Source organism: Nyctibius grandis, chromosome Z (genome assembly GCF_013368605.1).
Source record: "Nyctibius grandis isolate bNycGra1 chromosome Z, bNycGra1.pri, whole genome shotgun sequence".
In the NCBI taxonomy this organism is placed as follows: Eukaryota; Metazoa; Chordata; class Aves; order Nyctibiiformes; family Nyctibiidae; genus Nyctibius; species Nyctibius grandis.
In genome coordinates this window covers 69855697-69868519 of record NC_090695.1, presented here as the reverse complement: position 1 = coordinate 69868519, position 12823 = coordinate 69855697, and the positions used below count along the sequence as shown (strand labels likewise).

At 44.0% G+C, this 12823-nt stretch overlaps 1 protein-coding gene across 3 annotated transcripts; it reads left to right on the top strand.

Moving 5' to 3' along the window:
* The first annotated feature begins 2791 nt into the window (after positions 1-2791).
* On the top strand, positions 2792-10107 carry STARD4 (StAR related lipid transfer domain containing 4). Of its 3 annotated transcripts, none has more exons than XM_068423497.1 (6): positions 2792-2830; positions 3377-3489; positions 5489-5538; positions 7100-7226; positions 8711-8825; positions 9368-10107. In XM_068423497.1, exons 1-6 carry the CDS (start codon positions 2803-2805, stop codon positions 9592-9594), a joined length of 660 nt encoding a protein of 219 aa, XP_068279598.1. In that variant the 5' UTR covers positions 2792-2802; the 3' UTR covers positions 9595-10107. The 3 variants fall into 3 exon arrangements, with proteins under 3 accessions (XP_068279598.1, XP_068279600.1, XP_068279601.1); XM_068423499.1 differs by lacking the exon at positions 2792-2830 and adding an exon at positions 2921-2974; XM_068423500.1 differs by lacking the exon at positions 2792-2830 and adding an exon at positions 2940-2974 and having other exon boundaries at positions 3374-3489.
* The last annotated feature ends 2716 nt before the right edge of the window (positions 10108-12823 follow it).

Below are 12823 nucleotides of genomic sequence, written 5' to 3'. Positions count from 1 at the left end.
TTTGTTCTTCTTCCGACAGCTGGAGTTCAGGTTTGATCCAGTAAAATACTTCAGTACTGGTTTGGATTGGAACCAGCCTGCTGAGCATCATGTAGGAGTGAGCACATTATATATTAATGGTTCTATACCCTTTGCAACAAAAGCAGAACTTGGTCCAGTATGTTTGGTAAACTGCACACATTTTGTTACCCCTAACACAATTGCAAGATACTAAGGTTAGATGTATACAGTTCCTTGTATTTGAAAACCACCCAGGATCCTCCTTACTATTTTTTATGCACTCTGCAGAGGAACACCTTCAATGATCAAACCCCTTTTTAGGCATGGGTTAGCTAAAATTAAACGCCAGTAGTTAGTCTCACACTTCTCCATACGGTAGTATTTCTAGGATGAAATATCAGGCATTCTGCGACAACAGTTCATCTTCATGGAGGTGAACACAGTAGTTTTCAGAATAAATTTGATTTTATCAAGTTACTTTCAAATTGGGGGACAGAGGTATTTTAGGCTTTTGACAGTGTTTGTGGATCCCACCCATCGTGATAATCAAGATTCCCCTGTGCAAGGTGTTATATAACAAGGGGAACAGATGTTTTTCTCCAGCAGTACTGCATACCTCAGGGGCAACACAGCTCTGGTGTAATTTGGGAGTGGTTCAGGAGTTACTGCTGCAGAGATGTGCCACAGAAGTCTGGAGGAAGGAGCAGCAAAGGCCCAGCTATGGCACGGCTAGCAACATCTAATGTTTGCCTCCTCATAGCAACTTTCCTCACATAGGCACAAGTTGGAGCTGGTAGCACTGTAGGTATTGATGTAGCTAGTGAAGGAACATAACCCAGGAAACGTATACAGCTTCACTTGCACATCAGTTATCTCGGCTGCTTCACTGACACTTTGCACTGCAGAGCTCAGAAGCCTAGAAGATATGGAAGTACACACCTCACTGTGGTGAAGAACTGGTTTATAAGACCTGAAAGCACCCAGTTGGCCCAAATCATAAAATTAACATTGAATATCAGAATATAGAGTATTCAGGGGCTTTACAGAAGCCTGACAGACCTCCAAGGCTTAAGAAACTTGCTGTATGAGCTGCCAGGGCAGCTTTCAAGAGACCAGGCAGCCTTCCATGAATATCTGTCCAGCCCATGGAAACATGACGCATTTCTACAAATAAGGTTTTATTCAAAAATCATCATTTTCCAATAAAAACTTGTCATTCCCTCCTTCAAGAAAAATAAGTTTCCCTCTAAAACAGTGAACAAGTTTACATTGGTGGTTTAAACTAGGTAATAACCCCTGGGGAAGGAAACCCATACTCAAAGGCAAGAAGACACTGGACTTCAAGAAGTGCAACAGTGCAGTGAAGAACGAAGAAAGCAGCCAGGAACTGGTCAGTTGTACACTTTTTCGCTCACAGGAAAATAACAGACAGGAGTCTGAAGGAAGGCAAGTGAAATACATTCCTATAATGTTGCTACACTTTCAGCTCAAAACTACTCTTTTGATTCTGTATTGTAAAATTTCAAGGATTGCATGTAAGACATCTTCACTTTGTTTAGTACGTCCTTAAAAGTATGATCTCTGTTTAGAGACCCATTTTCATTTAAGGAAAGATGACCAAGAGCTGTAAACTGCAAGGGGATCTAGAGGTAGTTCAAAAAGCCTGGTGTAAAGCCATGTGTTGAGAACACAACCATGTTCAAAGTCTTTATTTAGGGAGTCAGCATTGGCCAAAATGAACAACATACTACCAGGCAGAGAAGACCTGTTGTCCCCCCTTCTTTCTAACCGCCTACTTCTTGCCTCATTTCTTTTTCTGCCTTTCCAATAGTTTGGTCCTTTTGCACAGATGCTGCCCAATGTGATTCTGTTGGACTGAGTTGGGTGAAGTCCAGTGAACAGTACAATTCTGCAGGAAACAAGCAGTTACACATACTTTGAAATTTGTTTCAGCTGTGGGCTGACCACAGGTGCTGCCTTATTCCTAAGAAACATCTGGTCTGCTTGCTGCTTTACAGAGCAAAGCAAAACTTCCAATACTTCCTCAAAAGCCTGCTCACATTGTGAGCACTGCTCACAGAAAGCAAGAGCATCTCAGGCTTTCTCACCGCAGTGTGTCACTTGCTGTGTTCTGCACTGTCTTAAGCCCTTCATGGCTGGACACACATTGTGTTTTCAGTTTCAGATTCTGTGACAAAACCCATAGCTAAAAGCAACCCAGGAGCACAGACCCAGGGAAAATGCTCTTCACTGCTCCTGCCCACCACATCTGCACTTGCAGGCCACGCCTCAGCTGGACAGTGAATGCACAGGACACTTCAACTGAAAAGCTGCAACCCTGTGTAAACCTTTACAAAGTCACAGTAAAAAAGCCTTTACAAAGCGCCAGCAACAGGCCACACGTGCGAAGATGGGCCCTGCAGCAGATCTAGCCTGGTGACGGAGGCTCGGCCTGCTCCCAAGCAGACACAGCGATGCTGTGGTAACGTGCTGTCACCGCAGACGATGGGGGCCAGCCCGGTGTTAACCAGGAAAGCGCCCGGGCCCCGCCAAGGCCCGTCCCGCTGCCCAGGCCGCAGGGCTCCTCGAAGGAGAAGGCGACGCCGCGCACCGGCCGCCCCGCCCCGCCCCGCCAGCCCCGCCCGCAGGTGCCGCCAAGCTCGCGGATGCTGCCCCGTGCCGCATCTCCCCGCCCACTCCCATCACTCCACTCCCTCCACCCAATCAGGGCCCCGCGCTCCCCCGCAGCAGCGAACGGGAGGGCGCCCTCCTTCCTCCGGCTCGTGACGACGCGCCGGTGACATGTCGAAAGGTCGCGTGATACGAGAAGGTGGCGAGCCCCCTCCCCCGCCCTCGGCGGGTCGCGCCGCCATTGGCTGCTCCGGGAAGCCGGCTGCGCTCTCATTGGCTGCCGGCATCGGCCGTTGGGCTGTCGGGCCGGCCGGCAGTGCCGCCAGCGCGGAGGGTGGCGGAGGTGCAAGGGGTGGGGGGGGAGGGGAGAGGCGGGGGGCCGCGGCCGCGGCCGCAGGTGAGCGCGGAGCGCCGGGGCTGGCAGCGGGGTGCTTTCGCCCATCGCGCTCTCCTAACGCCGCGGAGCTCCGGGCGTGGCCTGGCGCCGTGCAAGCGGCCGTTGGCTCGCGGCCTGCGCCCCCACCGCGCCGCGCCGAGGGTTCCCGGCAGCCGCCCGGTGCCACCCGACCCAAGCGGTGTGTGGGGCTGTGTGTGTGTGTGTGTGCGGAGCGGGGAGGGTGGTAGCTTCTGCTTTCTCTGTTCAAAGTGCGTGGGTTTAAGTGAGCTGTGCTGTCGCTGTCGTCCCTGGGGCGGTGCGTTGTGCGGGTGTCTGTGTGGCCGTGTAACAGGCGTCTTTCCGCAGCAGGAAAGCAGATGGATCACCTGCCCAGTCCGGCACCCCTGGCTACGCGGCTGCGGAACACTCTGGTTCAGTACCACAGCATCGGACACAGCGAATGGCGGCTGGCGAAGAAAACCGTGAGTGCTCTGGGAGGCTTCATGCGTGCGGCCCGATTTGTGCCCTCAGGGAAGCTGCAGGTCACTTGTCGCGGGTGGGGAGAAGAGTTTATTATGCCGTATAACACGGGCGTGAAACATTTGGCAAATTCTTGCAGGACTTTCATAGGAGAAGGTTTCACATTTCCCTGTGAAACCACCCTTCTGGGATAGTACATCTTCAGATGACAGAACGTAATTTTCCTGTCTACAGACATACTCTGTCCTTCCTTCTACCCATTTTCAGGGAAGTGTCTCACAGGAGAATCCTACCTGTGTGGGACTATAGGCTTTTCTTAAAGCAAAATACAAAATACTGTTAGCAGTAGTAGGGTTGTGAGATGCTCATTTGTAAGTTCAAAAAACCAGCCACAGCCTGCAGGTAAGCTCTGCCAGCCGCTGGAATCTCTTTTGTCTATAATGCTTGAACCTGTCATGCTTCAGCTTCCAAATGTCACCCTCTTAAAAAGTGAGATCATTCTCAATTCTTTCTCTCTTATTCCTTCATGTTTCCATTGCCTTCAGAGCCCCTCACATTATCACAGGTTTCCTTCCATGAAAGGTAATGTGGTTCCTGCTTTCTCCAAGCAGTTTGCTATACTCTTCTTCTGAGCTGCTTGGCTTTTCTGAGTCCTGCTTCACCAAGCTAAACAGACTTCGCTGGTGCATCAGTTCTAGGCTGGGTTAACACTTTTTAGTCCTGTCCTGCATAGGTGGTAGAAATGTATTTTGGTATCTCAGTGTAGCAACGTGGTAGGCCGAACATGGCAAATTTATATCTTTGCCCTTTTGTTACAACAGTTTGGGTGGGTCTTGTATTTTTTTTTCCTTTGTGAGCAGACATTGATAAGAGAGGGTCAAGTGTTCCAAATGTAACTTGATTATTTGCAAAATTAACAAATTCACTGTCTTGAAAGGGAGGAACAGAGTATCCAAGCCTTTCACTCTTGCAAAACACCTACACCACCTCTGCTCTGCTAAATGCTATACCTATACATCTTATATCTATACCATTGTTTTACTTTAGGAAGTTACCTGAATCTCACTGTTTTAGAACATGTTACTCCCCAGATTTTACCCCTATAAAATTTCCTGTTGGACTTCATTCCTTCCTCACCTTCATCCCTTCCTCCCTTCCTCCCTTCTGTTTTGGTACGGTCCCATGTAAAAGAAATTCAGAGCTTTAGCTACCTGCCAGGGAGATGTGTTTTGCCCCCAGATCTCTTAAACAGTTCTGGATGCAGTAATTATGTTACTGTTCTTTAGGACATTTGGTCCTTTGTGTTTATGTAATCTTGATTCCAAATAAAAAGGTGCCATATGGAACTCTCTTTAACATTGAAATTCAGAGCTTCTGTGCAGAGGTTCTATTTCATACTTAGATAAAAATCAGAAGATACTGTTTTCTTTATTTTCTCTGGCTGACTCTAAAATGAATAGACTACTGCTTGTAAGACAATTCTAGTCAGGCATCTACCCTAGAGAAGGGTAACTTAAGCTTTTTTATCTGTCACGGTCAGCACCTCCTGCACACATCTGCTTGGTCATGTGTTACAGGAGTGCAAGCAGAAGTGGTGTGGTCTGCCTGTCTGAATAGTGTCCAGACAATGGCTTTCCAGTTCCCTTTTAATTGGAAGGCTTTACCTAGTAATGTGGTTCCATTATTCTATATGTTTTTGTAGTAAACTGGCTTGGCCTGCCAAGCCCTATTTCTGCGCAGACTGCTAGCATTTGACACTGAGAAAGGCAATTGACTGATTTTTTTGAAAGAATGGAAGATTACGAGTAAAAGGTGTCTGAAACAACTGCTTCTGTTCTTAAGAAAAGTATACAAAAGTGCCCAGGTCAATGAACGCTTTAGGATGAACCATAGTTAATGGTAAAGTTGTTTGCTTTTCTTCAGAAAAATTGGAGCATTTTCTGGACATCTTATAATTGTATGTGAGTGACAATTAACATAATATCTGTGATTGTCTTTCAGAAAGATGTAACCGTGTGGCATAAACCATCAGAGGAGTTCAGTGGATACCTGTAAGTTTGCCTGCAGAGTAGATACATTTTTAAGGTTCCACAGATGTATTTTGTAGAATTTAGAAATGAAGGTTGTGGATTTTACAGCCCTCAGCTACACAGATTCTCCAGAGGAGAAGCTAAGTGGATCATCTAGTGTGCCTGTACCATTTCTTTGTAGTGTTATACTTTGATGCTCTAGCCTTGCATGGTGTCTAGAACAATGAACAATGAAAACTGTGGAACACACCACAAAACTCCCATTGGTTGATGTGGACAACAACATACGCCCAGACCTTTTAGAAAGACAGTCTGAAAACCACAGAATGCAGTCCAGGTTCAGTAGGTCCGAAGTGCTATTGGGAGACAATCCAGTTAGTGCTTGGACTGTTAAGTGACTATGCAACTGCAATAGAGTAAAATACCAAGCTGTAGTTGTGGGAAAGATGTGTGACATAAAGGCCCTTCCTGTGTGAGTTTCTGTCACTGCGTTCTGATGGTATGTGTAGGTTTGGGTAGAGAAATAGTTACTAGATAACAGAACTCTGAAGAAATGAAAAGTAGTGTGAAAAGGTAGTGTTTGAAAGTATCTCAAAGACTGATACACTCTGCGGAATTTAAGTCCTGTTAAATCTGCAAGAGCTGATGACCCCAGACACCAAGACTCTGCTGGCTCTGTGCAGGGCCACGGGCTAGCATCAACAGGCTGTGTAACTTGTACCACTGCAGTGGCTGCTATGTGCAGATGAAGACTCCAGGGTTGTGTATAGGTAAAATAAAGGACACTTTAAAGAACTTTCCAAACACCTACCTAGAAGCCACTGACATGTTCACATGGTCCTCCAGTTCTGAGTATATAGCTGAGATTGGCTCCAACCAGGTAATTATGAGTGAATATGGGTGAACTGCACAAGTGAAGAGATTAATCTGTTGCTTGACTAGTTACCTACTATTAATAAGAGCTTAATGAATAAGAAGTGTTTTGAAAATAGTGGTCCTGATGGATTCTTCCCCTTCAGGAGCTGGAGGCCCAGTAACTCAAGTAAACGAAGTATCTGGTGTCTACTAAAAATGTCTGATAACAAATGAATGTTCTGTAATGTCTTATACCAAATTATATTATTTGGTACTCTTGTATGCCTCCAAAGCATAACGTAGTGTCTCATTAGCTTGGTTCTGCTACTGTTATTTCTACTTTAGGAAAAATGTTTTTCCCATTGTATTCCTGCTCTCCTTTCTTTTTGCTTTTAGCTTTACTTGTCCCGGGTGTACTCCCTTGCTCGCCCAACAAGAAGAGCAAAATAGCAAGTTGTTAGAGAAATAAATATGATGATTATTATCTAAGGAAGGAGTTTGCCATTTACAAAATATTGATTGCAGCATAAGGACAAACTTTCTCAGAATAACATTGCAGAGAAGAACAGATGCACCCATAGGTCTCTTTCTGTACTGTTTTTCTCATGCAATTGTCCACTGACCGTAACTCCAGGTACCAAGATATTATAGTAAGTGTGCTGTTGCAAATTATTGGAATATTTATAAAGAATTTCTTACTTTTAAATGTAAACCTATGTTTCTGTAGCTACAAAGCTCAAGGAGTGGTGGAAGATGTTACTAACAGAATAGTGGATCATATTCGCCCTGGACCTTATAGGCTAGACTGGGACAGCTTAATGACTACAATGGACATCATGGAAACATTTGAAGAGGTGAAGACTTGTTTAGATTCTTAAGGGAAATGCGTATAGATGCATACATGAATTTAACAGTACAGCAGAGCAGTCGTTCCAACAAATACCGTTTTCTACATGCACGTGGGGTATTGAGCATACATGGGGTGGGTGACCTCAGATGAGGCTTTCTGGCTGCACAGTCCTATTCTGAAGCTTGAAGTTAAGCTTTCCATCAGTGCTAAAAATAGAGGAGTAAAACTTGGTCACAGTTCTCTCAGACCTGGGAGCTCTGGTAGCCTCTTATAAAATTCACATATAGAGAGCTACACTGTGGTACAACTACCTGAAGGGAGGTTGTAGCAGAGTGGGAGTCGGCCTCTTCTCCCAGGCAACTAGTGATAGGACAAGAGGACACAGCCTCAAGCTTTGTCAGGGGAGATTCAGGTTAGACATTAGGAAGCATTTCTGCTCAGAAAGGGTCATTAGACATTGGAATGGGCTGCCCGGGGAGGTGGTGGAGTCACCATCTCTGGATGTATTTAAGAAAAGACTGGACATGGCACTTAGTGCCATGGTCTAGTTGACAGGGTGGTGTCAGGGCAATGGTTGGACTCAATGATCCCTGAGGTCTCTTCCAACCTGATTGATTCTGTGATTCTGTGTTTTATATGCCAAAGCCTTTTCACACAGCTTGCTTGCTTCTGTTCCACAACAAACAAAATTGTGGGCATTAATAATCCACACATACAGAACCTGCAACCTCTCCCTCTTCCTGAAAGGCTGACTTCACTGTGTGGCAGAGCTTTGTGCTGGGAGCCAAAATAGTTCATACTGAGGGGCAGGGCTTGCTAAAGAAAGGTGGGTTTGAAGTTGATTACAGGAGAGCTGGTAGCCTTCCTTTGCTTACTGGGGACATTCAGTATGACTCCAAATCCCTGTGGACATCTGGCTAGAACATGAATTGTCTTTTGCTCTGGCTCTTAAGAAAGATTTATATGGCAAGGTACTTTTGCTAATTGTTCCCTAAAATTTATACAAACTCTACTAAGAAAGCCTTTTTTGAAGAATTGTTTGCATTATGTTTTATTATTCACTTGGTAGATGAAAAGTACTTGACAGAGCATCTTAGTACTGAGAGAGGCCTCTTGCAATTCATTCATGGTCCTTTCAGACTTCCTAAGTAATGGTTAAGCCACATAAAAGCCACATGGCTTTCAGTTCCATGTCAGCCACATGACACAGTTCTCTAGTTTTAGTCAGTATGGTTTAAAGGTGCCAGATATTGTCTGCCCCTGCAGCTCTCAGTTGCAGACTGCAAGTCCTTACAGACTTCAAGCACTTAGACTGAAAACAACACAGTCATTCATTCAGACCTCACTGAAGTTTTTTTGCACAGCATAGTTGACAGAGGCTGTGACCTTTGTGGAAAAGGCTAGCTGCCTACAAGCATAAATTTCCCTGTATTCATTATACTAAGATATTTTTATTTTCTTACCCTCCTTATTCTGTCACTCAACAAGAACTGCTGTGTGATGCGCTACACCACTGCTGGCCAGCTCTGGAACATCATAGCACCAAGGGAGTTTGTTGATTTCTCTTACACTACAAGCTATGAAGATGGACTTCTAACATGTGGTAAGGCATCACTTACCTCTGCTTAGTTCTTATTTTGCAACAGCTGCTTCAAATTCAGTTTAGTTCTGCAGTAAGCCTTCAGAAGTGGTCTAAATGGTCTCCAAGAAGCATTTCAAAGGTATTTTAACATTTTACAGGTTTAAAGAAGTATACAGGTTACTGGTTTACCAGTGAGCCACCCCTGTGTGCCAAGTTTCACTTAAGCCAGCTGTGGGACAGGAGTGGTAGAGACAAGTTGAGTGCTCTGACTGCTGTTACAGCAAACTGGGTGGAGTAACAACTTGCTCAGCTTGCTACTAAATAGGAGAAATGTCTTCTTAATGTCAGAACTTCAGCTTCTCAAGCTCTGCTTCTCTGTTGTGGAGTTTGGATGAAGAGCAGACAACTTTCATGCATGAAAGTACCCCAAAACTTGAAGTGTGTCCGTCACTTCTACTAAATTCCACAAGCAGAAACTTGTACATTTTCAATTTACTCTACCTTTATTTTTTTTAATCTGTCTCAAATTAATTTCCCTTTTTTTTTTTTGTTTTCCTTGATAGGTATAAGCCTAGACTATGGAGAGGTGAGACATAACTTCGTCCGTGGATTCAATCACCCTTGCGGTTGGTTCTGCGTCCCTCTTAAGGACTATCCTGGCCACAGCCTTTTGACAGGCTATATTCAGACTGAACTACGAGGGATGCTACCACAATCTGCAGTAGACACAGCCATGTCTGGTACCCTGGCCAATTTCTACTTTGACCTCAAAAAGGCACTGAAAACATAGACAAACAGCAACTTAAAAGCCCGTGCGTTTCTTGCAATCAGATTATATTGTTTAGTTTAGCATAGATTAGCTACTGAGATAAGAGGTAAGTAACATTGTTCCTGGATGATACCTGAACCTTTATGTTGAGGGATCCAAACAACTTTACCAAGTACTTTTTGATGTGATACTTAGCATACATTCCTAATTCACGATGCTTGCATTCTGTTTCCTGCTTTGCACTCTGCAGCTGTGTGAGGAGGAATATGAGTCTATAAACCTCTGCCTTCCTAGGCAGAAAACACAAGATGTGTGTGTGGGCTTGAAAAATGCAGCATGAACTCAGCTCTCACCAATAGTATTGAGAGTGGAGTGCTCAGGATGCACTGGTACAGGTCACTGTACAGGCAGCATCTCATTGAAGATGCAATTTTGTAATATATATATTTTTATATTTACTTAAAATTTTTGATTTATTTTGTTTGTACAGGTGCATCTGTAATTTGTTTTAAAAAATTACTTTGATTTTTCATAAGGATATTACATAGCTAAGTTGTTAAATGATACTATTCATAAGAAAGCTGTTCTTGTTAGCAAAAATAAGTATTCATGATTGGCATTTCTTCAGTGTTGTAACTGTAACTTAATTAACTGTTATATATAACAGTTACAGTGCATAGATGAAGAAATGCCCTTACAGCTGATCCAAAGCTCATTTAAGTCATCAGGTGTCTTTCCATAGTTTTTAGTGGGCTTTTAATCACACAGTTGTCAAAATAGCAAACCTCCAATGGATCTTCTGTGATACTCTGCACTTCTAAATAATTTTTTACTTAAATCTGCATGTAATTGTGTGTGTGGATTTTTGTCTTCCTTAACTAAAAATCCTGGAATTACTAAAGCAACAGAAAGGACCACTCGCTTGCTTCAGGTATAAGCATTGGCATAGCCACAACAGCATAGACTGCCAGCGTGCTGCTACGGCGCACTGGAGTGTTCTGTGATAATACCCCTAAGCTGATCTTTGCCATAAATGAAATTAGCATCTTAAAACATGAGTAACTGAAGGCCAAAGCTCAAGCTGCAAAATTGCTCAGATCTGCTGGAGAATGGAGGGTCAAATTTTTAAGGATATTTAGCCACCCAGTGATGCTGACAGGTACATAGCAGAGGCTTTTGAAAGATTACTGTCTGTGCTGCTAGGAACCTGAATTCTCTTTTAAACCAGACATTAAGCTTTTAATGTTGATATGCATCATTTGCTCACGTGAGATTGTAATTACCCCTTGTCACGGTTTAAAGCTGGGCCGGCTATTAAACCTGTGGCAGATGCTCTCTGTTATCCCCCCCCCCTCCCCCCAAAGGGAAAGGGAAAAGGGAGAGAGACTTCCGGGTTGGAAAGTTAAAACAGTTTTAATAAACTATAATAATGGAAAAGAGTATAATAATAATAATAGAAATAATCAAATATATACAAATATATATACAAAACCAAGATTGAGCTCCCCTGAAGTCAGCCACGTCACCACCGGCACTGCAGGGCAGGCTCCGGGAAGGCCCAGGCTGGGCCCAGTGACAGACGGGAACTGGATTCAGGGATGCACGGATCGGGATCGGGGGCAGCAGGAAAACAGACAGAGTCCTCTTTGGACACCGGCCATAGCAGAAAGAGGGTGAGACCCTCGTGATCCCCCTGCTTTATACCGAGAATGACGTGTATGGGATGGAATACCTTCGTTGGTCAATTTTGGGTCACCTGCCCTGTCTGCTCCCCCCTGCAGCTGCGACCGCCCTTCGGCTCTTCACTCGTAAGCAGTGAGGAATTCAGCAGTGACCTTGGTTTCTCTAAGACTACAGCAAGAGCCTTTCTGCACAACACCCCTACCGGTGCCTCAGCGGTAACTACCAACTTCGAGCGTTATCAGTCCTGGAAGCAGACACTGTCTGCACAACATGCAGTTAGTTTCAGAAAGTGCAGTTACTTAGAGGAGTCTTAGCTGAAAGTAAAAATCACTGAAAGGAAAATTGGCCTGGTTTAGGCCAAACCAGGACACCCCTATGCTTTACCAGTGCTAGTAGAGGCAAGTTGAGCTGCGTAGTAGTTAGGGAAAATACTTTGGAGCCCTAATGTTTTGGGACCAGTTGTATATGTACAATCCAAGGACTGGTAATGAACTCTCAGGGAAAAAAAATAAAATCAGATTAAAATGATTCACCTGCAGTATTGGCTCTTTCAATACTGGCAACTATAGCTGGAGTCTGAACAGTGAGGACTTTTCTTTCTTATTGCATAGACAAAGAGGTAGAAAAAACACGACATCAGATACAGCGAGTGCTTTTTCAATGTGCTTCATATATTAAGGCATTTAGTACTGTCTAAAACAGTTAAAAACAGTGGCATCAAACAGCCTTTGGTGTCTTCGTAGGTAGAAAATGTCAACTCCCTGTTGGGCTTTGTGTATTCTGCAGTTCCTTATAAACTCCTTGGTTACTCTTCCTGTCTTTTCTATCTTCCTTGTTTCCCCTGCAGTACTCAAAGTTCACAAGGTGATCTTTCACCACCAAGGACACTGAGGAATCGGTGTCAGCAGACACTTTTTCCTAAATGCTAGGGTCCACTCCTTTCTAGTACTGGTACAGAGGCAAGTATGAAAGCCCTAGCAATACTGCTCTGTGGCATGAATAATGACATGGTTATAGAGGAAGCTGTGTGAAGTGTACCCTATTTATTCTTCCCAGTTATAAAGACCATAGTGAATCTGAATATTCATATTTTCTTTTTTTAAAACTGCTGGGACTGACTAATTGAGGGGTTGTGATACAGATGTATATAGAGAAAAATATTCCATTGCTCTGTAAAAAGCCCAGTTTAAATCCACACAGAGGCACTTCAGTGCTTGCAAAATGGGTCAAAAGGAGCACAAGACACTTAGAGGATGATGTTTATATAACACTAGGCACTGCAGAAAAGATTAAGAGGTCCCTGTTCCAAACACCAATTATAAGGGCTCTGACACCTCTAGAGTATCTATCCTTATTTAGTGAAATAGCTTTTTCTGCTTTCAGTGAAGATAGGCCGATGAAGCACATGATTTCACATGATGAAAACTTACTTTCTTTTTATATAGCTAAGGATTGAGAGGAGTGTTAGATCTTGAAGCAGATCTGTTCTTTAACCTGAGTACATTCAGAACTAAGAAAGCCACAAAATCAAGTATTTATCTGATCAGAACCTCTTTTCCCACCATGG